This window comes from Lepisosteus oculatus, chromosome 27 (genome assembly GCF_040954835.1).
Source record: "Lepisosteus oculatus isolate fLepOcu1 chromosome 27, fLepOcu1.hap2, whole genome shotgun sequence".
NCBI lineage: Eukaryota > Metazoa > Chordata > Actinopteri > Semionotiformes > Lepisosteidae > Lepisosteus > Lepisosteus oculatus.
In genome coordinates this window covers 1,772,377-1,796,543 of record NC_090722.1, presented here as the reverse complement: position 1 = coordinate 1,796,543, position 24,167 = coordinate 1,772,377, and the positions used below count along the sequence as shown (strand labels likewise).

The window sequence follows — 24,167 nt, the reverse complement described above, 5'->3', positions numbered from 1 at the left end:
GGACTGAAATCCTGCAGACACACAGGACTGGGGACCCTGGTCACAGGCTTTCATTCCTGCTGAGCTCCTAGTGTATCGATGAAGCCGTTTGCTGAGCTGATCAGCTGAGACTCCAAGTTAGCTCTTCGATCGAACATCTACAGCCCTTTAAGCACCTGAAAAGGGGAGTAAAACACCAAACGAAAGAACAAAGACAGACAGAGAGAAGCAGCGAAAGGCAGGTGGATTTTGTCCTGATCAGTTTTGGGGACCAGATTCTGGCTGAGAAACTTGATCGTTTGTTATATCAATGTTGTAAGAGAGCTTGCAGTTCCGTTATTTTAGGAAATTCTGATTATGGAAACGTCTGTCCATTTTCACTTCATCCAAATTAGGGTCACAGGGAGCTTGAAACTGTCCCAGCAAGCAAGACGCTTGTCAGGATACACCCTGGACAGGACACTAGTCCACTGCAGGGCAGACTTACACAAACACAAACACAGACACGCACACTGGAGGTAGATTTCAGGAGGAACAAGGTCAAACCTACACCTGTCTACATCCTTGGGAGTGGCGTGGAGATGGTGGACTCATACAAGTATCTGGGAGTGCACATCGACGATAGACTGGAATGGTCTAAAAACATCCAGGCCCTCTATAAGAAGGGCCAGAGCCGACTTCACTTCTTGAGGAGGCTCAGGTCCTTCAATGTATGTAGTAAGATGCTACATATGTTCTATCCGTCGGTGGTAGCGAGCGCCATTTTCTACGCAGTGGTATGCTGGGGCTCTGGGATTAGAGCAGTGGATTCTAAAAGGCTGAACAAGCTCATCAGGAGAGCAAGCTCTGTCATTGGGTCTGGCCTGGACCCCCTGGAGGTAGTGGCCAAGAGGAGAATGGTGTCCAAACTAGAGGCCATCATGGACAACGTCTCCCATCCCCTCTATGACAGGCTTGTGAGATTGAAGAGCACGTTCAGCAATAGACTGATCGAACCACGGTGCGACAGGGAGCGCTACAGGAGGTCATTCTTGCCTTCTGCCATAAGACTGTACAACGCATCCACCTTGCGTCTGGGCAAAGGCAACATTGACAGTGACCTGTTTCTGGACTGAACACATCTACACATCTACTGCTACATCTGTTCTCTTTCTTTTCCCGTTTAATACTGTTTTTTGTGCAATATATGCCAGGTACCCGTGCAATACATTTATATTTATATCTATATTTACATCTATAATTATATGTGTTATATGATTTTTCTGGGTACTGTTCTGTTCTAGTTTGTTCTTTGTGTGTCCGCACTGTGAGTAACTCTTTTAGTGCACCCTCACTGTACTGATTGTATTGTACGTATTGTATTATTATTATTGTATCATTTGTTACACTGTGGCTGTGTTGTCCGTGTAAAGCTGCTGTTGCACTGCAATTTCCCTCACGGGATCAATAAAGTATCTATCTATCACACGCTCAAACACACTCACAGACACACACAGACACGCACACACTCAAACACACACAAACACAGACACACACACACTCAAACACACACTCACAGACATACGCAAACACAGACACAGACACACACACACTCAAACACACACTCACAGACACGCACACACTCAAACACACATTCACAGACACACATACACTCAAATACGTCACAGACAATTTTCCCAGAAGCCAATTAACCTACCTGTACATTTTAGGTCTGTGGGGGGGTGGGGGGTGGGAATGGAGCACCTTGAGGAAACCCACACAAACACCGGGAGAACATGCAAACTCCACACAGACCACAGCTCCAGAGTTGAACCCAGGGCCCCAGCACTGTGAGGCAACAAAGCTGTATTTAATTTAAAATCATTTCAGCATTTTGAACAGTAAAGGTGAATATACATCCACACCCACGCACACAGTACTCACTTGTATCTGTATCCAGGGAGCTGTGCTGCAGACAGTATTTACAGTCTTTCCTCACAGCTAACGAGACATGAGACACATTAATGTTTAGTGCACATGCCAGAAACAGATTCATGTCAATGATGGGCTCTTGAAACATCAATCTGAGCTATCTGAGATCAGATTTAGTGACAATCCAATGTGTTTTATGCAACCAAACTGACCTAATCATTGAATTAACAGCTCAAATTCCAGGGCTGTTTGACACGGGTCCAAGAGAGGAAACACTCTGGTGGAGAAGCTGTCCTCACCTCCAGATATAATGAACATCCTCAGCTGAGACATCAAGCTGAGACACTGACTGTGTGGGTGTGGAAACTCTCACTGGCACTGATCGCAAGGGTGGGCGCGTTCCCCTTGGTGCCCCTGTTTGGCTGCTGTGTGTCTCTCAGGCTGGTCTCCAGTCCCTGGTGGCAGCACTGGGCCCCACCCTTCCTGTGAAGCGCTTGCTGAAAATGTGAGGCAGCTGAAAAGAGCTCTTCCCATTCACACGATTCTTATCATTTGTGCACCAATAACACACAGAGGGACAGGAGCTGTGCTGCACCAGATTCTTCCAGGAGGAAAACACTCAGCCAAGGTATTGTACCGGTCAGAGGGACTGAACTGCTCGTCCTGCTAGTTCCGTCATTCTCACCAGGATCTACTCCTGGGGACTGCTCACCCACACGCTGCCTGACACTGGTCCACTGGGGCTGGGGGTCCTAACAATCTCAATGTAGTTTACAGGCATGTTCTTGCAGGTGAGAACCCCTCCATCACCTCATGCATCAGGTCCATCTTAAGCAAGACATCCCAGTGATTCTCTCAACGTTAGTGTGCCAGTCCAGATTTAAGAGACAAGTGCCTGAGGTTCAATCTGGAGCTCATACAGGACTGTGCCAGGATTTACTGATCTGAGTAGATCTCACATATCTCGATTTACTGATCTGGTCTCACTTGTGAGTTTCGGCTCAGTGCTGTAGGGATTCAGGCAAAGACCTTCAAGCTTGTGGAGGTGGAACGTCTGTTCCAGTGTGGGCTGACCATGAAAGACCTGCTTTGATATGACTGGAGACATAAGACTTCAAATCAGCTTTCTAGATGAAGTGAAAAACAACTGAGCCGCCCTGCAGTGAATGGAACCTTTCTGAGCTGCTGTACATATCAGAAAGCACTCTGGATCCTTCTGGATTCTCTCAGAGGTTGACAGCTCAGGGGCTTCATTTTGTGTTGAATGCTGTTGAAGAAAAGTTTAGAAATTGTAGAAGAAATGTCTTCACACAGGTTAGGTGTGGTCAAGCAGAGTCCTTTATTCATGTGCATGGGGAGAATATAACCATGCAGATCTGAGAGCAGCCTCTCATACAGATCTGTGAGTAACCTCTCCACCGAGATGATAAATGCAATGAGTTTTATCCAGCAGATTCACACAGGAAAGCGCATTCTAAGTTTCCATATTAGGAGATGTTTTATCTCTACAAACATTCACATTCTTCTTAAGGAGCAATTTTACCTTGTATACAGACAAAAGGAAGTATATAAATAAAAGGTGTGAAATGAGCTAGACATTCTGCTATTGTAGCATTAATATCAAAAAGTAAAAAAATATGGCATTTTTCAAAGCCAACTAGTCACTATCTTTTAAACTTTAGAAAAGGTAAATGCTAAAATTCTTCCTCAATGCAGAGTTAGCCTTCTCCACAGCCTTCTCATAATGACCTGATTCTATACCTGATTTCAAATCACAGGTATTGATTGCACACGGGGTAATAAACTGCCTACCATTTATTTTAATTATGGTGCTCGTTTTCCAATAAAACCAAAAAAACAATCAATGAACAAAACATCTGATTCAGCATAATCATGTCCGATTTAACAAAGTTTATGAAGTGTTAAAATCAATAGAGATGAGGCAAGAAGATTTCAAATAGGATCCTGAACAGTGCTCCCAGGAGAAACAAATACAACTCAAATCTCCCTGAATGGGACGAGCCTTTCACTACAAACATGAATTGCCGGTGTGTTAAAACTGGAAAGGAAGATACAGGAGTCTCTCAAGAAACTGTCCCAGTACATGGAAATGTTATTGTTAGAGTGTGGAACAAGCTGCCCAACAGTGGCGTCTTTCAGGAAACAGCTGGACATGACTCACCAGTCAGGACAGGAGTGAGTTCTTTACACAAAGTATTGTAGGAGTGTGGGACAAGCTACCCAGCCATGTTACTGAAACCTCTTTTAAGGAAAGGAAGGATACTGGACTGAGGTGTATCTGACAAGCATTTTCACTGGCGCCTGTGTTATTACTGTGTGAATAATTAATCTAAAATATTCCTACTGTACTACTGTGTATCATTCAGGCCCCGCCCCCTGTTGATCGCGGCTTCTGATTGGCTGAGTCGCAGCTCCGCGCGCTCGGCGTCTCCGCCTCCTCCGGCTCGCGGCTGCCCGCTCCGCTGAGGGCGCGAGAGGAGCGCAGCCGTTATTTGTGAGCGGCTGTGTGTCGGAGGAGCGATCGTCTCCCTGCGGCTGATCCCTGTGGAGGCGTGTGGGGCTCCTGAGGCGCGGCTCTCTCTGCCTCCTGTCACTGCGGAGAAGAGCCGAGGGCAGACCTGCAGCCCCGCTCCGCGACGGTCTCTGCTGCTCCCGGCCGCAGGTATTTCCAGCAGCAGTGTGTCAGTCTCACACACTGACAGCGAAGCTCTCAAGAGAGGTTTTGCCTTCAGACTCAGCGAGTCCGGGTTGCAGCGGCGATGGGCTTCAGTTCCCGCAAAGCACTCTGGGAGAGTTTGCTCCGGCCCGCAGCAGTGACGTCACGGAGGAAGGAGCGTTCCGGCGTGTCTGCTCCTGAGAGGGTGTGCTGGCTCTCCTGAAGCTTGTGGAGTGGGGATTGATAACACACACAGGGAGCAGGAGGGGGTATAGACAGGGAAAGTGATCTTCTTCCTCTCCTAGGTAATGTCATATCATTCAGATGCAGTAACAGCTGTCTTGTGCTTCCTCTCCTGGGTTGCTGTGGATTCAAGAGAATAATCTCTCTTCTCTTGTTGAGGTGGTCCTGTCATGCTGTAGTGTGAGAGAATCGTTGTCAGTTCTCATAGCTGTGCAGTAATTTCAGCTGCCCAGTGTGGTGTGTGGGTGTGTTTGCTCATTCTGCTGATTGCCTTCCCTGTGTGTCTGCAGCTCCTCTCTAACACACTGAGCGCAGTGGCGGATGAGGTGTGGGCCTGTAGGCTCACTCAGGACACAGTCAGAGTGCTCTGCCCTCTCAGCACCACCTCTGAGGAGAAGGTGAGTCTCACAGAAGGCTGAGCTATATGAGAAGCTGGGACTTTTACTCACTAAAAGTCTTATTCCTCACCCAGTGTTGTGACGTAGTGGCATAGCAGGTGTGTCTGTAATTTGCCGTGTATTAGATGTTGTAAGGTGTGTGTCTGTTCAGGCTAGGTTCATACGTGTGTGCTGTTGTGTTGATGTGAGCTGTGAGCAGTGTTTGATTGTGCAGTAGAGGGGAGAGCCCCTTCAGGGTTCTGCGCTCTGTGCTCTGCTTCAGTGTGTCGTCTCCACAGCTAGGGATGCTCCCATCAGGCTGTTGAGGGCTGATTCCCTGTCATTAGAATCGGACGCTTTTTTCTGTTAAAATCATTACAATAAGCCCTGTACACGCCTCATGTCCCATGGCTAAGTGTTACCCTGGTTATTTTTTCCAATTAAAATAAACTAGACCACCGGTATAATTTGTTTATTTTTATTAACACAGTGATATGTAGTGGGCTTATTGTTAAATAAAATAAAACTCCTGACTAAAAGAAATAAAATAATCACTTAAAATAAAATAAAAACTTTTTACTCATCAAACATGGACACAAAACCTTTAAAAATATTACATATACATTTGGCACATATATAGCAAAACAAACAGCTAAAATAAAATTAAAGGCTTGTCTTAATCACAATCCACAATTTTAATAAAATAAAATAAATAAAATGTTCAATAGGATGTTTAACAAGCCGACTATGACCAAAAGAAAACAAGTCAGAATAATTTGTCTCTTTAGCTACTTGTTTACTAATCATCGAGGGCAGATTCTTGTTTATGAATAGGAGCAGCTGTGCGTGTGTTGAAGACAATATGTTCCTCTTCTCATGCAAAATGTGAGCTGCTGTACTGAATAGACGCTCGCTGTCCACACTCGTACAAGGAGCACCAAGGCAGACCTGAGCTGCTTCTGCCAAGGCAGGGAAACGGCTTGGATTGCTCTTCCAGAAAGCCATTGGCTCTGCGCTTCTTGGGATGAGTTGCTGACTGAGGTGGAGATTAATCTCTGATGCTGTTGAGTCATTCCTGTCCCGACCATCGGTTTTATCTTCATTCAGAATCTCCTCATACGTCGCCTGCAGAGATCCTGCCCGTAGTTCTTTCGGCTGTCTTGCTATGCCTACTGTAAGGCTCCAGTGTGTTAAGTGTTGCCGTTATTGATGGCTGAGCGAGAGTCGGTTTGCGAGTCGCTGCAGCTCTTGGACTTGCTAATTGTTCACACTCTGCGTATTCTTTTTGGTGTTGAGTTCTCAAATCTCTGATGAGGTTCATGGTGTTGAACGTTCTAGCCAGGATCCCCCACGAGTGACTTCTTTTGCACATGTATTGCATACTGCAAATTTTTCGTCTTTTGTAGAAGTGTGGAAAAACTGCCAGACCAGGGAGGACATGTTGCTACTGTATGTTCAGGTAATGTCGGAAATGTAGTCATTGCAAAATTGGTTTTTGAGATTGGTCAGTTTAGATACCACTGATCGAGTTATTTTGTGTGAAAATTGGCTGATATCGATCGGCGGCTGATCGATCGGAGCATCCCTATCCACGGCTAACATGTCCTCTCAGTGCAGCTGTACAGAGCAGCCTCCTGAGCTCAGTGCTCACTGTCCTCTTCTCCGGTGTCACAGGCCTTCCTGTACCAGTGTGTCGGTGCGGCTGCCCAGCACCTCTCTCAGCAGGAGACTGTGAAACAAGCGCTTCAGGACAGTGTGAAAGAAGCAGGGTTTGAGAATCCTGTGCAGAGAGAGGTGAGGTGATCTGTTCCCACTCCTCACACAGACTCAGGGCTTCTACTGCTGTTGACGACAGCCATGAAAACTGTAATATCAGCGTATCCTTTCTACATGACTTAATGGACAGACGGGGGGCATCTGGAGCAGTAAACTGGAGCACCTGGAGGAAACCCAGGGAAAACACGCAAACTCCACACAGCAATCAACCCAGGACTGGAGCTAAAACTAGTTTTACTGGTCATTTGACCACCAGAGAGGAAGGAAATTTAAAGATCTCAGTTATGAGTTTATGTTTCAATTTGTTATTAAGAACAGAAGAGCTCATAGTGTGAGCCTCACAACTGCTTTCTGCAGACTTGACTAACCTGCTGGTACATTCTGTAAGGTGTGTGCAGCCAGGATTTATTTCAGTGAGTTTTTCACTCCTTGCAGGGCCTACCTGGGCTGTCAGTGAGTGAGCTGCTGTGTGTCCCCCTGCAGGAGCCCAGTGTCAGACTGAGCCTGTGCCGCAGTGTGGGCATGATGGCACAGGCAGTGCGCAGCGCCAGTCCCTCCGGAGCTCCCAGCTTCCCTGCCAAGGCCGAGCTCCTGGCGACAATGATGGTCAGTGTGTCTGACGCAGCCGCCTGTCTGCTGTTTTCCCACACGGATGCTCTGACAGTCCTTACTGTCAGTAGAAATCAGAGGGGAGAGAGGTGCCCTCGCTCTCTTCCTCGCTGCAGCTGCACACAGTCTCGGGACTCTCAGCTGTGCCTGTAGATGAGCACAGGCCCTGTCCTGGTGTCTTTTGATGGAGGGAAGTGGGGTTTACATTTCTCTCCCATCTCTTCACAGGCGTTTGTTAAAAAGCAGCCCAGTGATGCCCTGAGCCGAGCTGTCTGTCTGCAGGCCCTGCGCGCCTGTTCCACACTGAGGTACTGTTTCCTGATGAAACTGCCTTCACTGCTTCCATTTCTTCACAATTACATTTTTAAGTGTGTTTGAGGCAGATGGGCATTATGTTTGATGCAATAAGATAGATAGATAAGACTTTATTGATCCTGAATGGAAATTGATGTGTTACAGCAGACCAAGAGAAGCAAAACAAAAACAGACATTAGGTGGACGAGAAATTAGTTATAAATAAATATAAAATAAATAAAAATAAATACATAGGTGTGTGCAAAATATGATTATAGTCACTGTAAAAACAATAAAATATGTGCAAAATGTGCATAGGTATATACAGATTGAGTGTCCAAAAAGTACAATGGAGCAACATGCTGTCCATAGACGAGCAAATGAAGGGCTAACAGTCCCAGCCTAGGGCAGCGTTATACACCCTGACAGCCGCAGAGAGGAAAGACCTGCGGAAATGTTCCCTTGAACACTGTAGCTGGAGCAGTCTGTTGCTAAAAGTGCTCCGCTGCCCAGTAACAGTCCCATGAAGCGGATGAGAGGCGTTGTTCATGATGGCTGTGAGCTTGGTCAGCATTCTCCTCTCAGCCACCAGCTCCAGGGAGTCAAGGCTCAGCCCCAACACAGAGCCAGCCTTCTTGATGAGTTTATTGAGCCTATTTGCATCTCTTGTCATGATGCTGCTACCCCACCATACAACAGTGTAGAAGATGGCCGCTGCCACCACTGATTCATAAAAAACGTGTAACAGTGTTCCACACACACCAAAGGACCTGAGAGTCGGCTATGGCCTTTCTTGTACAGGGCGTCAGTGTTACCAGACTACTCCAGGTTATTATCCAGGTGTACCCCTAAGTACTTGTAGGACTGCACCCCTTCTATGGCCTCACCCTGGATGGAAACAGGGTTCAGCAGAGACTTATCCTCGAAAGTCCAGGACCATTTCTTTGGTCTTGCTGGTGTTTAGCTGGAGATGGTTAAGATGACACCACTCCAAAATGTTGGTAATCAAGCTCCTATATTCCTCCTCCCTCCCCTCTCTAATACACCCCACAATTGCAGAGTCATCTGAAAACGTCTACAGATGACATGCCTCAGAGTTGTACCTGAAGTCAGAGGTGTAAAAGGTGAACAGGAATGGAGCTAGGACAGTCCCTTGTGGAGCCCCAGTACTGCTAACAATCTGTTCGGACACACAGCTCTGTAGCCGTACATACTGTGGCCTGCAGGTCAGATAGTCTATAATCCAGGACACCAGGGGAGTGTCCACCTGCGCCGCCCTTAGCTTGTCTCTCAGTAAAGGTGGATGGATGGTGTTAAAGGCACTGGAGAAGTCAAAGAATATAACTCTCACAAAGCTCCCCGTCTTCTCCACTTCAATAAGTGCCATTTCCTAACATCAATATGTGGTGCATCAACTGCAGTACTCCTAAGTCTAAAACAATACATTCAAAATATATGATGTGATGTATTTTCAGACCTTTATAATGGCTTCTATAGGACAGGCCTGTGGTCATGCTTTTTCTAAAAGAGTTATAGTGACAGGTTGTATAGTTCCATCTGTTTACATCATGATGAGTCTTGAGGAAGAGCTTCTAACAGTGTCCTGTTGTTCCTTGTCCTACTGTAGCTGCAGCCCAGAGCTCCCTGCAGTGCAGAGCACCTGACTCGTATGCTTGTGAAAGATGTGCTGCCACTGCCTCTGCAGGATCCCAGAGGCCCTGAGCTCCAGGTAGGACTGCTAGACTCAGCCGCTGGTGTTGGGTACAGGCGGCAGACGGTGTCTTAAGAATAGCTGCTCTTGCATTGTGGAACCTGTGAAAATTCACAATGGCTGTACATCCTTTGGCAGAGCACAATCCCTGACACGTGTGCTGTATCCTTTTCTTAAAAATGACTGATTTCCAAGGTTTGGAAAAGGAGACATTAATTTGGACAACATATCGAAATCTTAGTATCAGAATAATACTGACCCAGTGAAGTTCACTGCACACAAATGTATTGGTGTTAAACAGAAATACACTGGTGCTGATCTCCTCTGTGTTTCCGAAATCATCCTCCTGAAAAACGCCTGGTTGTTACTCATGTTGGTCTGAGACAGCAGTTGACTGGGTGTCAGAAAGTGGCTCAGCCAGTCAAGCTGAAATCTACCTGTGTCAAGATAACAGAAGGAGGCAGAGTTCATTTCCAATTTGTGATTTCAGTTACATTGCGGTTCATGTGTATGTAATATTTAAATGATTGATTAAAGATTTGCCATTTGTGCCTGATCACACACACGTGAACACAGTCGACTGGTCCCTGCAGCTCACCTTCACAAACAGAGTGTGATGAGACTGTCAGCAGGGGAGAGCTCTCATGATGGTGTAATATTTCCATCCAGTCCTCAGTGTTGTCTGTTGGGTTGAGCTAATATGGACGTGATTTGGACTCATGAACAATAAGTCTTCACAACAGTCTTGTCTTTTAAATTCGACAGTTCATTGCAGAACATCAATGGCGATAAGCAGGGAAGCATAAAAACAGAATTACAGAACCAAACTAAGCTTGACAGTGACACATTGATGACACAAAGGGTGCAAACGATATTTATAGTTACAGTCAAACCTCAATCCTGCTGGGCAAGCTGATCAGAATTCTCCAGATAAGGTTTATAAAAATGTTGGAAAAAATAATACTACCTAACAGAAAAATGCTATAATTAACCAGATATTTTTTTTTGCTAGAAATAATTTGAGTAATCTAGTTTCTGGGAAAATATATTTATCCACAGCTAAAAATATGAGTAAATTAGAAAAATGTTAACAATGTAAAATACAGACTAGCTATTGCTGTATTCTAGCTTTAGTCATCAGTTCAATATATCTGAGGAACAAAAGCAGCACAACCACTACTTTCTGTGGCACAAATCACATTGTTAATACAGCTCATCATACTGGAACTCAGCGTTAAAAGAAACTTACAGTCTGTTCACAGGTAGGGCTGTGATTCCTTGTGACTGGAGCAGTTTTGTACTGTGTAGGCTACTCGGAGTGCTTGCAATAAGGAAAGTGGTGTCTGAAGTGTGTGAATCGTTACTTTCAGTAACTGGCACCTCCTCAAACAGAAATGACTTAGACAAAAGCTGTCCTATATTCAATTTCAATTCAATTTAATTTATTTTTATATAGCGCCTTTCACAACAAGGTTGCCCCAAAGCACTTAACAAAGCTGTGTGACAACACATGACGTTACTGCAGGGTGCGAATGATATCTTGGCATCAGGGGGAGCTCACCCCTGGTTTGGGGGGGGACGCATCACGTGTGAAAGGCCAGTCAGCTAGCGCATACAAAGTGAGCACTGGATTATATAGTTATAGTTTAACAGGAGTTACTCTTACCTTACAATAGAAGTGTCCACAGAGGTCTGGGCTCAGCTGTCTGTGGTGTCCATCCTGTTGCCCATGAAGTGGACGAGCCGTGGCCTGCTTTACTCCAAGATGATACAAGAGGCAGGGATCGAATCTCCCCAAAGGAGGTCCATTCGGATCAACAAAAAGAAGAGAGGAGAGGCTTCGTTTTCTCTTAGTGTCACTCAGGGCAGAGAACCCCCGCTTGCAGTCGGCTGAGGTGGTGAGGCACGTCCGGCCTGCTGTGGAGTTTTCCCAGCGTCTGTCCTGATGCTTTGCCTTGTAATTTCCAGTCGCGGAATTCCTCCACTGCCTCTCGGACGGGGTCTCCCCGTGCTTAAGCAAGCGCACCAACTTCACCGTAAAAATTAAGACATCACGATCCTGTGGCCAGAAGCCCTTATCCAGGGGTTTAGCATCTGGACTAATTCAGAATCAGAGTCGCTTTGTAAGGCTACTGATCACAGACTGATAGAACTGGAGCCGGTTTATTTTTCCTGTACCCTCTGAGATGTCAACATCTTTAAACACGCCCAGTGATGAGCGCTGCTCGGCCTTCACTGCAGATTGACCGCCGGTGTCTTTCTTGGCTGTCAAGATATCGAAGGTCTGCTGAATGTGGCAACTGGAGTCCACCAGAGATGTGTCTGTGTTTTGGAGTTTCAGGGAGAGGCCCAGCAGCTCACGGAGAGCGTCTTTCATAGATGCCAAATCAGCAACAGATGAGGAGTTAGTGAGGTGTTTGTGTAGTCCCTTGTGTTTCTGTCTCTCAGTGGTGTGCTAATGCAGGGAAATATTTCCATACTGCTTTTACAGTATTAAAACTTCTTGCCACCCATCTAATATTCAAAAACTGGCCAAAGTGAATATAGTTTTGCAATAAAGAATTCGAAATGGTTACACCCAGCCACTTCTTTGAGAGCGTCTTGGACTGCCAGTTCATGGCGATGTGCCAGACAGTGTATGGACTGCACTTTAGGAAAGTCACGCTTTAGCCTAGCAGTCAGTCCAGAGGATTTGCCAGTGAGCACTGCAGCCCCGTCAGTGGCTATGCTGATGAGATATTTCTTCAAGAACTCATCATCCAAACCCACGTTACTAAGGCTCCCTCTCAGGCAACTGTAGATTGATTCCGTGTCTGTGCCATCCGTCAGCTCTGTGATGTCCAAAAATACATTGTCCACGTCCCCAGCCGCTAGCAGCAACAGTCAGATCGCGCAGTTTAGGTTGTTTTGTGAACCCAAAATTTGCGAGTAAAGTTCCCTGTCTTCTCTTGGGCATTATCGCCGCTTTTCAGAAATATATATAGAAAACTGAATTTTTTATATATGTATTGAAAACTGAACGTCATTGGAAAGTTTCTCTGCATATTTACTGTGCGCCTTTTTTTTTTGAGAAGACATAACCAAGAGTGACTTGTTAGCTTTTCTGTTTGTCACTTGAAAAGGAACGTTGCCTACTTTTGTAACAGCACCACCAGGCCTTGATCGGTAATAGTGTTCAATTGCTTAGGTATTTCTTTGGTAGCAACACACTCAAAACAGAAACTCAAATGTAGTCTATACTGGAAAAATTGACCCATACTGTATAAATAGGATTTTTTTTTAAATTGACAGTTTCCATATTTTAGTGACCCCCCAAAATTTCGCAAATGGTTTCTTCAGGGGAGCTCGTGTCTTATTCAGGGGAGCTAAGCTCCCCCTAGCTCCCCCGTAATTCGCACTACGTGTTACAGTACAGAAAGAGAAGAGGCCAAAACACAACAGAGGAGATTAACCCAAAACTCCTCAGTAAGGAGAAGAAAAACCTCTGGGGGTCCAAGTGTGTAGTATTAAACCTTCCATCATGTCCCTCTGTGTGACAGTACTCCATGCAGATCCCTGTAGACCAGCAAATTCTCCTTAAACGATAGCTATACTCGTGATGTCCCCCTTAGATCCATGGCAGTGATGCAGCATCCGACTCAGATGGTCCCCAGCCCGGGCGCCGTCCGGACATGTGGGGAGGAGAATAGGATAGTCTGGTCAGAACAGATGTATCTACCTGGTGGGCCAACACAGAGACACACAATGGCATGTACAGCAGCACCAGCAGCACCAGCAGCCATAGCTCCAGCGGGCTATGATGTAAGGTGTGAGTAGGCTGGGCTGAAGTCATAGGTTTTCAGTCGGGATTTAAGTCCGCCAGCTGTTATTTTATTAATTTGTGGATTAAAAAGAAGACCTGTGTTCTGTGATCTAAATGGGCGACTTGGATTGTATACATTAATCAGCTCCATTAATCAGACAGGCACCTGACCTCTGAGAGCCTTATAAGTAAAAGAATTTTGAGGTCTGCCCTGTACCTGACAGGAAGCCAATGGAGAGAGCTAAGTATAGGTGTTGTCGTACTTTCTGCTCCTAGTACCAATTCTAGCTGCCTCGTTTTGAATTCGCTATAAGGTGTTGAAAGTGTGATAGGTGCTCCCTGATAGCAGGGCATTATAGTAATCTGATCTTCTGTATACAAAAGCATGTATTAGTTTTTCTGTGTCTTGAGTGGAGAGAAAATGCCTTAGTTTTGCAATGTTTCTTAACTGTAGGAAGCACGCCTTCGATACTGTATTGACATGAGAGTTAAATGAGAGTCTCGTGTCTAAAATGATGCCTAGATTATGTGCCGAATCTTTGAAGCAAACTTTTAAACCCTCAGAGTTGAGTGCTGAGGTTATAGCAGTCGTATCTGCACTGTTGCCTCCAAACAACATAAGCTCAGTTTTATCAGAGTTGAGTGACAAAAGGTTTTCACATATCCAAGTCTTTAATTCATTGATGCAATTAGCTAAAGTGACAATCGACGAGTTGGGTGATTAGTTACCGAACTCTTAGTAACCATTAGTCTAGTTACAATGACTCACCTAATCCAAACGTGGATTTGTGACAGATCAGTGAAATATTGTAAGAAGGTGGAGATGAGCGGTTTGCTCTGTGTTTCCATTGGTGTCTGTGGGGACTTGGTCGAGGCATGACTGCGCACAGTATCTAAAGAGGGGGCGAGGCCATGGGGAGGTCAGTCCTGCTGGGATTCACTTTCGGGATTTATATTGCACTCAAGCCAGAGGGCTAAATCTCTCCGTGTGTAATTGACTTGATACACTCCAGTCATGTTCTTATTATTATTTTAGTAATTGAATTATCAGCTGAAAGGATCATCTGTCAGATGGGCCGATTTGTGGAACACTGAGTAGAATAAAAAATGTATAGTTTCAAAAATGTAAATGCAACGTTTCATCAAGTTGTCAGTGTGCCTTTATGTGAGATTTAAATGATCTGTTACAGATGTAGACATTCAGAATGCGCAGTAAAACCCCGTAAAATCCCCGTGGGATTGGGGCTGCAGGTTGCCACACGACACGTGATTCGCTGGGCAGAGATGATCGACAGGTGGCACTTGTGGTGCATTAGATGTTAGTGAAACGATTGCTTCATTCAATCTCTCTGCTGTGCATGTTTAAATCCTCTTAATCTGGAATATTAATAACTAAAGGGAAATTTTGGTAGCTGAGTATAAAAATGACAGGAACATAACGTCTCTGAACGTCATATCATCATAAACGATATTAATTTAAGAATATAAATATATTATACATACTGTATATGGCTGGTAATGGTTGCTTAAATACAAAGTACACAACAGTATTCCACTTTCTTCATAAACATTTTATGCATCAAAGTCTTTAATACGGTCACTTACGGTGGATATTCTGGAAAAGTTTTGACGTGCTCGTTCTGGCTATATTAAGTTTATATACTTTGTAAAAGCTATAATGTTTTAACCTTTTCTATGCATGCTTGCTGTTATTATTACAGTAAAAAATGTGTACCTTTTAGAATCAGTTTAATAGGGAATGTAATATGGAATCGCTTAACTAAAGAAATTAATAACGATATTAATTTCAAGATCTAAATATGATATATAAATCAGGTAGTATTACCGTAGTCCACTTTTAAAAAAATAAAACAATAAATATTATGGAGACTATATTAACATTTTAAATTATTTTTTTGTATATCACAGTGTATTCAGTGTTAAATGATATTAATAATAAAATAAAAACATGAAAGAGCAAATGTGAATACTGTCAACAGTGGAAGTACAAACCTGTTCCACCAGTTTAATTAAGTTCAATACAAAATACTTTATTCATCCCAGTAGGGCAGTTTAACACAAGCCTTTACAACAAGCCTTAAAACGAAATCATATACCTTGTAATTATAATCGGGAATAACAAAGTGGTATTAAAAAGGCCACTAAAACTATAATAATATATCTGATCATTATTAACAATATTAATGTATTAATAATAAATGATCATTTCAAATTTCTGTATTTTTTTCAGTTTTTCCGTTTTTCATTACCTCTGCTTTCTAATTAAAATGCCTGTTTATAAGACAAGTTTCTGATGTCAGTAACACAGAACCTTCAAAGCACAGGCATTTTAAAGATCGCGATTTTCACAACTTTTATTTAAACAATATTATTTAAACCTAGTACCAGGTTGCCTTTTTAGAAACCTTAGTGTGAATTAAGTGGATCCCAGGTGTAAACGAGTTCATAACGTCAGAATGCATTGTGCTACATTTTTATGCATCAGTCTAAGTGTTCTTAAGTGTCTTAAAAACATACAAAATGTAACATCACACTGTATGGCACAATGGGCAACTGATTCTTTTAACGTTGTAAAGAAAATCCAAAATAAGAAACAAGAACATGTCCCTTCCTAAATCAGACATTGCATGACTTTAAAAGCTATAAAAAACGATAGTTAAAACAACTTTTTATGTGCGATAAACAGGTGACTTTTCTTTCTCATGATCAGCTTATGATCTTAAGTGTTTTTGTACTTTTTAATTAAACTTTTAAAACACTTTAATTTTGTAAACATAACAATGTGTTTTCTACAGAAAGAATCACATTGTCCTCTCTTCTTGTGGTGTGAAGCAGGTCAGCAGGTCTGTAAGTAACAGCTTGATGAATGAACCAGGAGACCCGGAAAGCAGGGCTGTTTCGTGCCAGCCAGCGCATTACCACCTTGCAGTGGGGGAGGGAAGCGGGCTGTAATTCCACTCTCCATCAGTACATCTTCCCGATAGTCACTGACGCAGCTTTAGCCAAATCATTCCTGGTTTTAGAGAAGAATGTGATTTTTGTGTATACGTTTCGTGTTGCATTGGCAGTCTTATTTTAATTTACGGCGCTCACAAAGATTCTAAGCTGATCACGAGGAAGAAAAATCAGCTGCTTTTCATGCATAAGTGGTGTTTAACTATCTAAAAATGTTTTATAGCTTTTAAAGCCATGCAATAAAGTTAGGCAGGGGCATGTCATTGTTTCTTATTTTTAATTTTCTTTAAAAAAAATTAAAAATCTCCTCCCCACTTTCACCTTGCCGTTAATATAGTGGGGATGTAGCATGTTTGGGGACTTGTTTTGTGGAGCTGATATTTTTTCCTTGGTTCACGCGTGCTGCTCTTGGGCTTGTTTTAGTTTGTGGTGGTCCTTTGTATTACAGATATTACGGTACTGCAGTCTGTAATACTGACATACAGAAGACATGATGGATGGATTAATGCTCTCATTTATTTATTTCCTTTTTGAATTGTATAATGTTAGCATGCCCAGAGGGGTTGGGCAGCCAGTTGACCTTGGACCCCCAGAGGTTTTTCTTTTCCTAAGGAGTTTTGGGTTCCTCTCCTCCGTTGTCTTCCGGTCTTCTGTTCTGTATTTACAACATGCATGGTTACTTGCATTGTTAAGCACCTTGGGGCAACCTTGTTGTGAAAGGCACTATATAAAATAAATTGAATTGAATTGAATATTACGGGAGATTGTGGAGTCCATTGTAGCTTTCAGTTTAGAGGATGATACTCTGCGCCCGACTTTGGAGCCGTTTGAGAAGTGTCGCAAAGCAGATGTTTTATCGATAGTGGGTTTTAGTCTCTCGGTTTACTGCGGACGTATCAGACTTTAAACTGAGGAAGAGATACAGCCCCACACCCCAGACAGGCAAAGGTAATAAAGGTGATAAAAATCCATTCAAAGGGGTGCAGTGTGTTAACTCAAACTCTGCTAACAGAACCGCTTATAAGAGCCCGGTGACTTTCTGCTCAATTACATGAGATCTGCAGTAGTCAGACGGATTTTAAATTCTTTAAGCAACTTTAGCTGTTGGTCAACGTCAGCTACTCTGCGCAGTTCACTGCGCCCTTTTCTCTCATGCAAGCTTGTTTTTTCACTCTTTCGAAATATTGGACGGTACGCCTCAGGGACTCATTCATTCATTATTCTTTATTGCCACGCAACAGTAGTTGGTGGAATTGGCTTTCGGTACAGCAAAGAACACAGATGAGACATACAAACAACATATACAGTACAAATTCAAATAGGACAGAAGACAAACATTGTCACATATGTAAACAACTTTCCATGTAACAGCATCATTATACAACTAAATGTCAGAGTTCAACGTGAATTCACAGTTCGTCTGGCAGTGGGATAGAAGCTGAGGTTGAAACGGGCAGTCCTTGAGAGGAAGGATTTGAAATGTTTTCCAGAGGGGAGAAGCTGAAAGAGATTTTGAGCTGGATGAGAGGGGACTGAAACAGTGGTGGGCAGTATAACCCGTATAGTCGGTATACCGGTAGAAACATGTGTCCGATATGGATTTGGCTAAACCGTTTATACCGGTAGAGAATGGATTTTGATGTTTACACAGATTGCGCCACCAGCACCGTCATAGTTTACAATTCTGCCATATTTTAGCTCCAATTCTCTAATTCTGAAAATGTTCATCTTGCTGATATTTGGAAATCGGATAGGTTCAGAATGATTGATCTTCAGTGGTTCAGACGTCCGGTTTATGACGCGTCTGAGGTCATGGCGGCCAATATAAACACACGGGCGTCCTCTTCCCTTTCCCTGAAAACAAACACCAGTTCGAGCCGGCCACAAGATACGGAATTGTTGAGAAGGAGGGCGCTTCATCGGTCGTTTGGAAATGGCGCGGATTTAAAAAGTCGGACCGCGAGCAGAAACCGGTTTTCTGCCAATTCTGTCGGCGGCGATTTTAGCCAGAGGCGGTAGTAGAAGCGCCCTCTTCCATCCGCTCAAGACGGAACAGGGGTGCGAGTCCAGCAGCTCTCGTGTCGGGGTGAAAAGACATTGCTGCCCGAGTCATTCACCACGCGGGCTTCCATGTGGACACGAAGCAGCCGTTTGAATACTGGAGGGGTTATTACTTTAATGCCTGAAGAGTTTTTATCTTATTTTTTTACTTTATTTTGTTTTAAGAAGTATTACAAATTTAAGTCGATAAGAATTTTACTTGAAGTATTACATATTTACTTATTTAATTCATGTTCATAAGTTTATTGTATTGTTTCAGTTCTGCAAAATAAAAATGTGCTTAAACTGTTCGACATGCACTTCAGTTCAGTGTGAAATTTCAAAACTACTAAAGGAACAACACGGTAGCTAACCAACAGTTAATAATAACCTAAAAGCTAACTCCAGGCAATAAAAAAGTTGTACTCCTTTTAAAGCATGTTCTATTGAAATGATGAGAAAACAATCTATATCGTGATATATATCGTTTCTGTGCAAAATTAAAATCTTGCTGGGCAAACGATTTTTTGAAGTTTTAAAAAAAGAAATTGAAAATATTGTAGCGTTTACAGGTTCTTTTCAGAACAAAGGACCAGTGGAGATGTGATTAACAAACCAAGCGCTGCTTTATTCATTAACAACCGCACAAAAACAAACACAGAATATACACGCACATGAGGAGACTGTCGGAACACGTACACATCTTTAGGGTGGTAATTACTTAACAACACGCTATACTCTTATAAGACTACACAAGACACTAGAACTACTATGACATTATTTACACAGGTAGGGTCGCTCAGACTCTCCCCGGCTACAACTCCTAGCCTGCCCAGCGGTACTATTAGCGCCTAGGGGCGCTTCCTCCTCACCACCAGGCGAGGGCGTTACACTGCCCCCTCCTGAAGCGTCTGGCGTCTCGCCGACGTCGAACACCCACCTCAGGCTGTACTCGTACTCGGCTAACTGCTGTGGAACCCTGCGTGAGCGACCGCTGCGCCGCGGTGACGGCTGGCGACCCACAGACGCCCCACTATCGGCCGGCCCAGCCCCGGCTGCTCCTCGAGAGGCTCCCCACACGGCTCCTCCTCCCAGGCCCGGTAGGGGGCCAGGCGGTCTCGGTGCAGGACCACCACTCTCCCCCGTGTTTGCAACCGGACACGGTAGCAGACCTCGCCCACCACCCAGAGTACCTCAGCGGGCCCCTCCCACGACGGCACCAGCTTAGGGCTGAGGCCTTTGCGGCGGCGCGGGCTGTACCCCCAAACCTAGTCCCCAGACTGGAAGGCAGGCCCCCTGCAGTGCAGGTCGTAGTGCCGCTTCTACCGGACTCCCGCCTGAGTCAGGTGGGTCTGTGCAAAGCTGTGAACCCGCCGCATCCGCTGTCGCAGGTCCCACTCGCAGTCCGGTCCAGCCGGCGGTTCCGACCCGTTTCCGGGCGGTGGGCAGAAGACCAGGTCCACCGGGGTTCGCATTTCCCGGCCCAGCATAAGCGAGGCCGGGGTGCACCCGGTGGATTCCTGGACCGTGGTGCTATACGCCCAGAGTGCACGGGGGAGGTGGCGGTCCCAGTCCCGTTGGTGCCGGGACACCAGGGTGGCCAGCTGGGTGGCGAGCGTCCGATTAAACCGCTCCACCAACCCGTCGCTCTGGGGATGCAGCGGTGTGGTCCGCGTCTTAGTGATCCCCAGACGCTAGCACACTCTGGCGAAGACCTGGGACTCGAAGTTACGCCCCTGGTCACTGTGTAACTCCTCCGGCACCCCCAGCCTGGCAAACATCCCCTCCAGCAGTGCATCGGCCACCGTGGGGGCACTCTGGTCCGGGAGGGCGTAGGCCTCCGGCCACTTCGTAAAATAGTCCATGGCCACCAAGACGTAGCGGTTCCTGGACTTGGTGCGTGGAAACGGGCCTAAAACATCCACCCCCACCCGCTCCATAGGAGCCCCCACCTGGTGTTGTTGGAGGGGGGCCCGAGAGCGCTCAGGGGGGCCCTTCTGCGCCACACACACCGCACACGTTTGGCAATACCACTCCACGTCCCAGTGGCAAAGACCCCAATAAAAATGGCCTCGGAGACGCTGCAGGGTTTTTTTACCGCCGAAGTGCCCCATGCCTGGCTGGCAGTGCACCGCTCGGAGCACCGCCCCGCGGAGCGACCGTGGCACCGCCAGCTGCCACCGTACCTCGCCACTGGAGGGTACCCGCCACCCCCAGCGCAGCACCCCGTCCTTTACCTCCAAGGCCTCCCACAGGGCGCAGAGGGCCTTGACAGACTTTGGGTGCGGGGCGAGCTCCTCTCGCGTAGGCCGCACTCCTGCTGCCCTCCAGCGGAGCACCGGCCCCACGTCAGGATCAGCTGCCTGACACTGCGCCAGGTCTGACAGGCCCACCCCCAGCGGCCCCTCCTGGGCCGTGGCCGCGGTTCTCGCCTCCGCCACGGTGCGGACAGCCTCCTCACGCTGCTCCCACCGGGCGCAGTGGTGGCAGTCCGTGGCCTCGCAGGGGCGCCGCGAGACAGCGTCGGCATTGAGATAGCGAGACTCCGGACGGTGCACGACAGTGAAGTCGTACTCCTGCAGGATCTCTATCCATCGTGCCATCTGCCCCTCCGGCTCCTTAAAGTGGAGCAGCCAGGTGAGGGACGCATGGTCGGTCCTCAGCCGGAACCGGGTCCCGAACAGGTACGGCCTGAAGTGGTGGACCGCCGCCATCACCGCCAGCAGCTTGCGACGGGTCACGCAGTAGTTCTGTTCAGCCCTAGTCAAAGCCCGACTATAGTAGGCCACTACGCGCTCCCCATCTGGCCCCTCCTGCGCCAACACTGCACCCACCCCCGAGTTACTCGCGTCGGTATCGAGAACATACGGTAACCACGGGTCGGGGTAGGCCAGCACGGGGGCCCCCACCAGGGCTTCACGCAACCGGCCGAAGGCCGTCTCACAGCCCGAGTCCCAGTCGAAACGGCGGTGCAGCAGGGCAGCGATGCTGGCAAAGTCCCGGACGAACCTCCGGTAGTACGAGGCCAACCCCAGAAAGCTGCGCTTGGCGTGAACCATGCGTCCCGGTGGGATGCGGATGGGCCGAGCGTCGCCGGTGTTGATTTCGTGTTGGACCAGGGCAGTGCGGGTGCAGTCCTCATCTTTCGCCGCAAAGAGATCCTCGTTCTGGGCGAGTAGCTCCTGGAGCCGCTGCCGCTGGTCCTGATCGAGGCCCTTGCAGCTCCGCTGGTAGAGGTCCTCAACGGTGCGCCTCGCTTCCACGCAACACTCAGCCCCCGCCGCCGCCGCCTTGTCTGGCCCCCCGGCTGACTCGGGGGCAGGATCCGGCACGCTCGCTCCCCGGCTCGCAGGTCTGGCCTGCCCCGGCGACTGCCGCCGCCGCCGCCACTGCCTCTTTTTCCCCCGGCTTCGGCAAGCCCGCATCCCTCGGCCTTCGCCGGGCCTGCCCTCCACCAGGCGAAGTCGCTCCCCCTGCCACACCAGCTCCTGCCGGCTCAAGTCCAAACTGGCCCCCACTCGCTGCAGTAGGTCCAGGGGTGGCGCACCGTCGCTGCACCTAGACGGAAGGCAAGCACCTTTTTCTCCCTGACTGCAGCGAGCTGTCCCGTCACGGTCTTCAGCCGCAGGCTGAAGGCCTCCCATCCTGCTGGGTTGGTGCCCTCGTCGTCGGGGAGGACGCCCGGCCGGAGTAGGGTTACCGATGAACCGGTGTCGAGTAGGGCCAGGCAGGGTTGGTCCTCGATTTGGCAGTGGAGGTACAGGCCCCGGCTAGAGCCGACTCGCCCTACAGTGGCGTGAGGGGCGCCGGTCTTAACAGCTCTCCCCGGAGCGGGGGTTGAGGTGTTCAAGGGGCAGCCTTCCCCGCGCAGAGCCGCCCCGTTCCCGTTTCCCGACGCCGATCGAGGAGTGCGAGGTTCGGGTGCCCGGCAGAACCGGGCTCGGTGTCCCCTCTTCCTGCAGCGGTTGCAAATCAGCGTGCGGGGCTGTTCCGCGGGGGTCGCTGCACTGGCTGGCTCCTCTTCCCCCTCGCTGGATTCCTCCGTCGCCGTCTCGGTCAGCCGGCAGGGCGCACTGCGTCTGCTGGTGCTTCTAGCCACCCGAACACGGCCTCAGCCCGTGTAGCAAGGGCCAAGGCCTGCTCCAGTGATGTTGGCGCGGCCAGCTGCACGTGGCGCCGCAGCTCCTCGGGTGAGAGGGCCTTGAGAAAGGCGTGGAGAGCCATCTCCCGCTGCCCCTCCCGAGGAAAAGCTGAGTATCCTCGGCGGGCGAGGAACGTGACATCAGCGGCAACCGGGCCCAGCCGCTCTCCTGGTCGGCGCCGCCGCAGGGCCAGCCTCTCCAGCATCAAGTCCGGCGCCTCCTCCACACCGAAGCGCAGCTGGAGAGCTGCTGCCAGCGCCGTGTATTCGCCTCTGTCCTCCTCCGGGACGTCCAGGAGCACCTGGCAGGCCGCTCCTTCCAGCGCCGCCGCCAGGTGGCCGGCCATCTCCGCCCGGCTCCAGCCATTCGTCCAGGCCGCGAGCCGGAACTGCGCCTCGTAGGTTTCCCAAGGTGCTTCACCATCGTAGCGACCTGGTCGCACCCGCGCCGATAGGTGTGGGAATCACTGATCGGCTCCGGCAGGGAGAGTATCCTCTCTCTGGGGTGCCCGCTGACCAGGAGTAGCGGCCAGTTGCCCCAATTCTACCGGCGGGACCACTACTGGGTAGCCCTGGTAAGGGCTGTGGCCACCTGTCGCACCCAGGAGTTGCTCAGGCTCCCTATGTGCGCTGCCGATGGGTTCTGTTTCTTTCAGCGTCAGCCGGCGCTTAACAGAATCGGGTAGTGTCTGCCACGATTTGTCCATCCTGCCTGCTTCTGACACCAATGTAGCGTTTACAGGTTCTTTTCAGAACAAAGGACCAGTGGAGACGCGATTAACAAACCAAGCGCTAGCTTTATTCATTAACAACCACACAAAACCAAACACAAAAACCACCAGGCGAGGGCGTTACAATATGATACAGTGAGTGTCCCAGCTTGGAACATTGCATGACTTTAAACGCTATAAAAAACGGGATTCGATCATTAAGAAACGGGTGATCAGCTTATAATGTTTGTGTACATTGTACGTTTTTTACTTTATAATTAACCCTTTAAAATACTTGAATTTCATGAATGGAGTTTATAACGAAAGTTCGGGAGGGGTGACAACAACCACACTCAATCGTACTCAGCTGTCGGTAATAAGCAATCGCTCCCGTCATCCTTCCTCCACCTTCTTCTTCTTCTTCTTCTTTTTCACAGCCTTAGTCCCAGACTGTCCTGGGGTCAGCTGCTTTGGTTGCTCTTCTCCATTTGTCTCTGTCGAGCACATCTTCCTCACTCACTTCACATACCTCCATATCTTTTCTCACACAATCTATCCATCTCTTTCTAGGCCTGCCTCTTCCTCTGTTACCTTCCACCTCAAATTCCATTACCCTCTTTGTTACTTCCTCAACGTCCCTCCTCATGATATGTCCATATATCACCGTAACCTCGCCTCTCGCATCTTCTCAACCACATCCACCACCCTACATCGTCTACGGATTTCTTCATTTCTGATCTTATCCTTCATTGAAATCTGCAGAATCCATTTCAACATCCTCATTTCAGTTCTTCTCATCAGGTTCTCTTCCCTCTTTCCAACTGCCAAGCATTCAGCTCCATATAGTAGTACAGGTCTAATCACAGTCTTGTACATTTTGCACTTTAACTTTCTGGGAATTTTCCTGTCACAGATTATTCC

General features: G+C 47.4%; 1 protein-coding gene across 4 annotated transcripts in view; it reads left to right on the top strand.

The window, feature by feature from the left end:
• The first annotated feature begins 4,560 nt into the window (after nucleotides 1-4,560).
• The window catches only part of LOC138225330 (maestro heat-like repeat-containing protein family member 1), a 37,506-nt gene continuing 17,899 nt past the window's right edge, over nucleotides 4,561-24,167 (top strand). Inside the window, exons 1-8 of one of the 4 annotated variants that reach the window (XM_069185220.1) lie at nucleotides 4,561-4,872; nucleotides 5,101-5,208; nucleotides 6,594-6,646; nucleotides 6,862-6,981; nucleotides 7,399-7,569; nucleotides 7,801-7,880; nucleotides 9,494-9,595; nucleotides 11,254-15,131. In XM_069185220.1, the coding sequence (XP_069041321.1) occupies nucleotides 6,626-6,646; nucleotides 6,862-6,981; nucleotides 7,399-7,569; nucleotides 7,801-7,880; nucleotides 9,494-9,530 (429 nt within the window). In that variant the 5' untranslated portion in view covers nucleotides 4,561-4,872; nucleotides 5,101-5,208; nucleotides 6,594-6,625 and the 3' untranslated portion in view covers nucleotides 9,531-9,595; nucleotides 11,254-15,131. Of the gene's footprint in view, nucleotides 4,873-5,100; nucleotides 5,209-6,593; nucleotides 6,647-6,861; nucleotides 6,982-7,398; nucleotides 7,570-7,800; nucleotides 8,068-9,493; nucleotides 9,596-11,253; nucleotides 15,132-24,167 lie in introns of those variants that run through there. The other 3 variants (XM_069185219.1, XM_069185221.1, XM_069185218.1) reach the window with 3 other exon arrangements.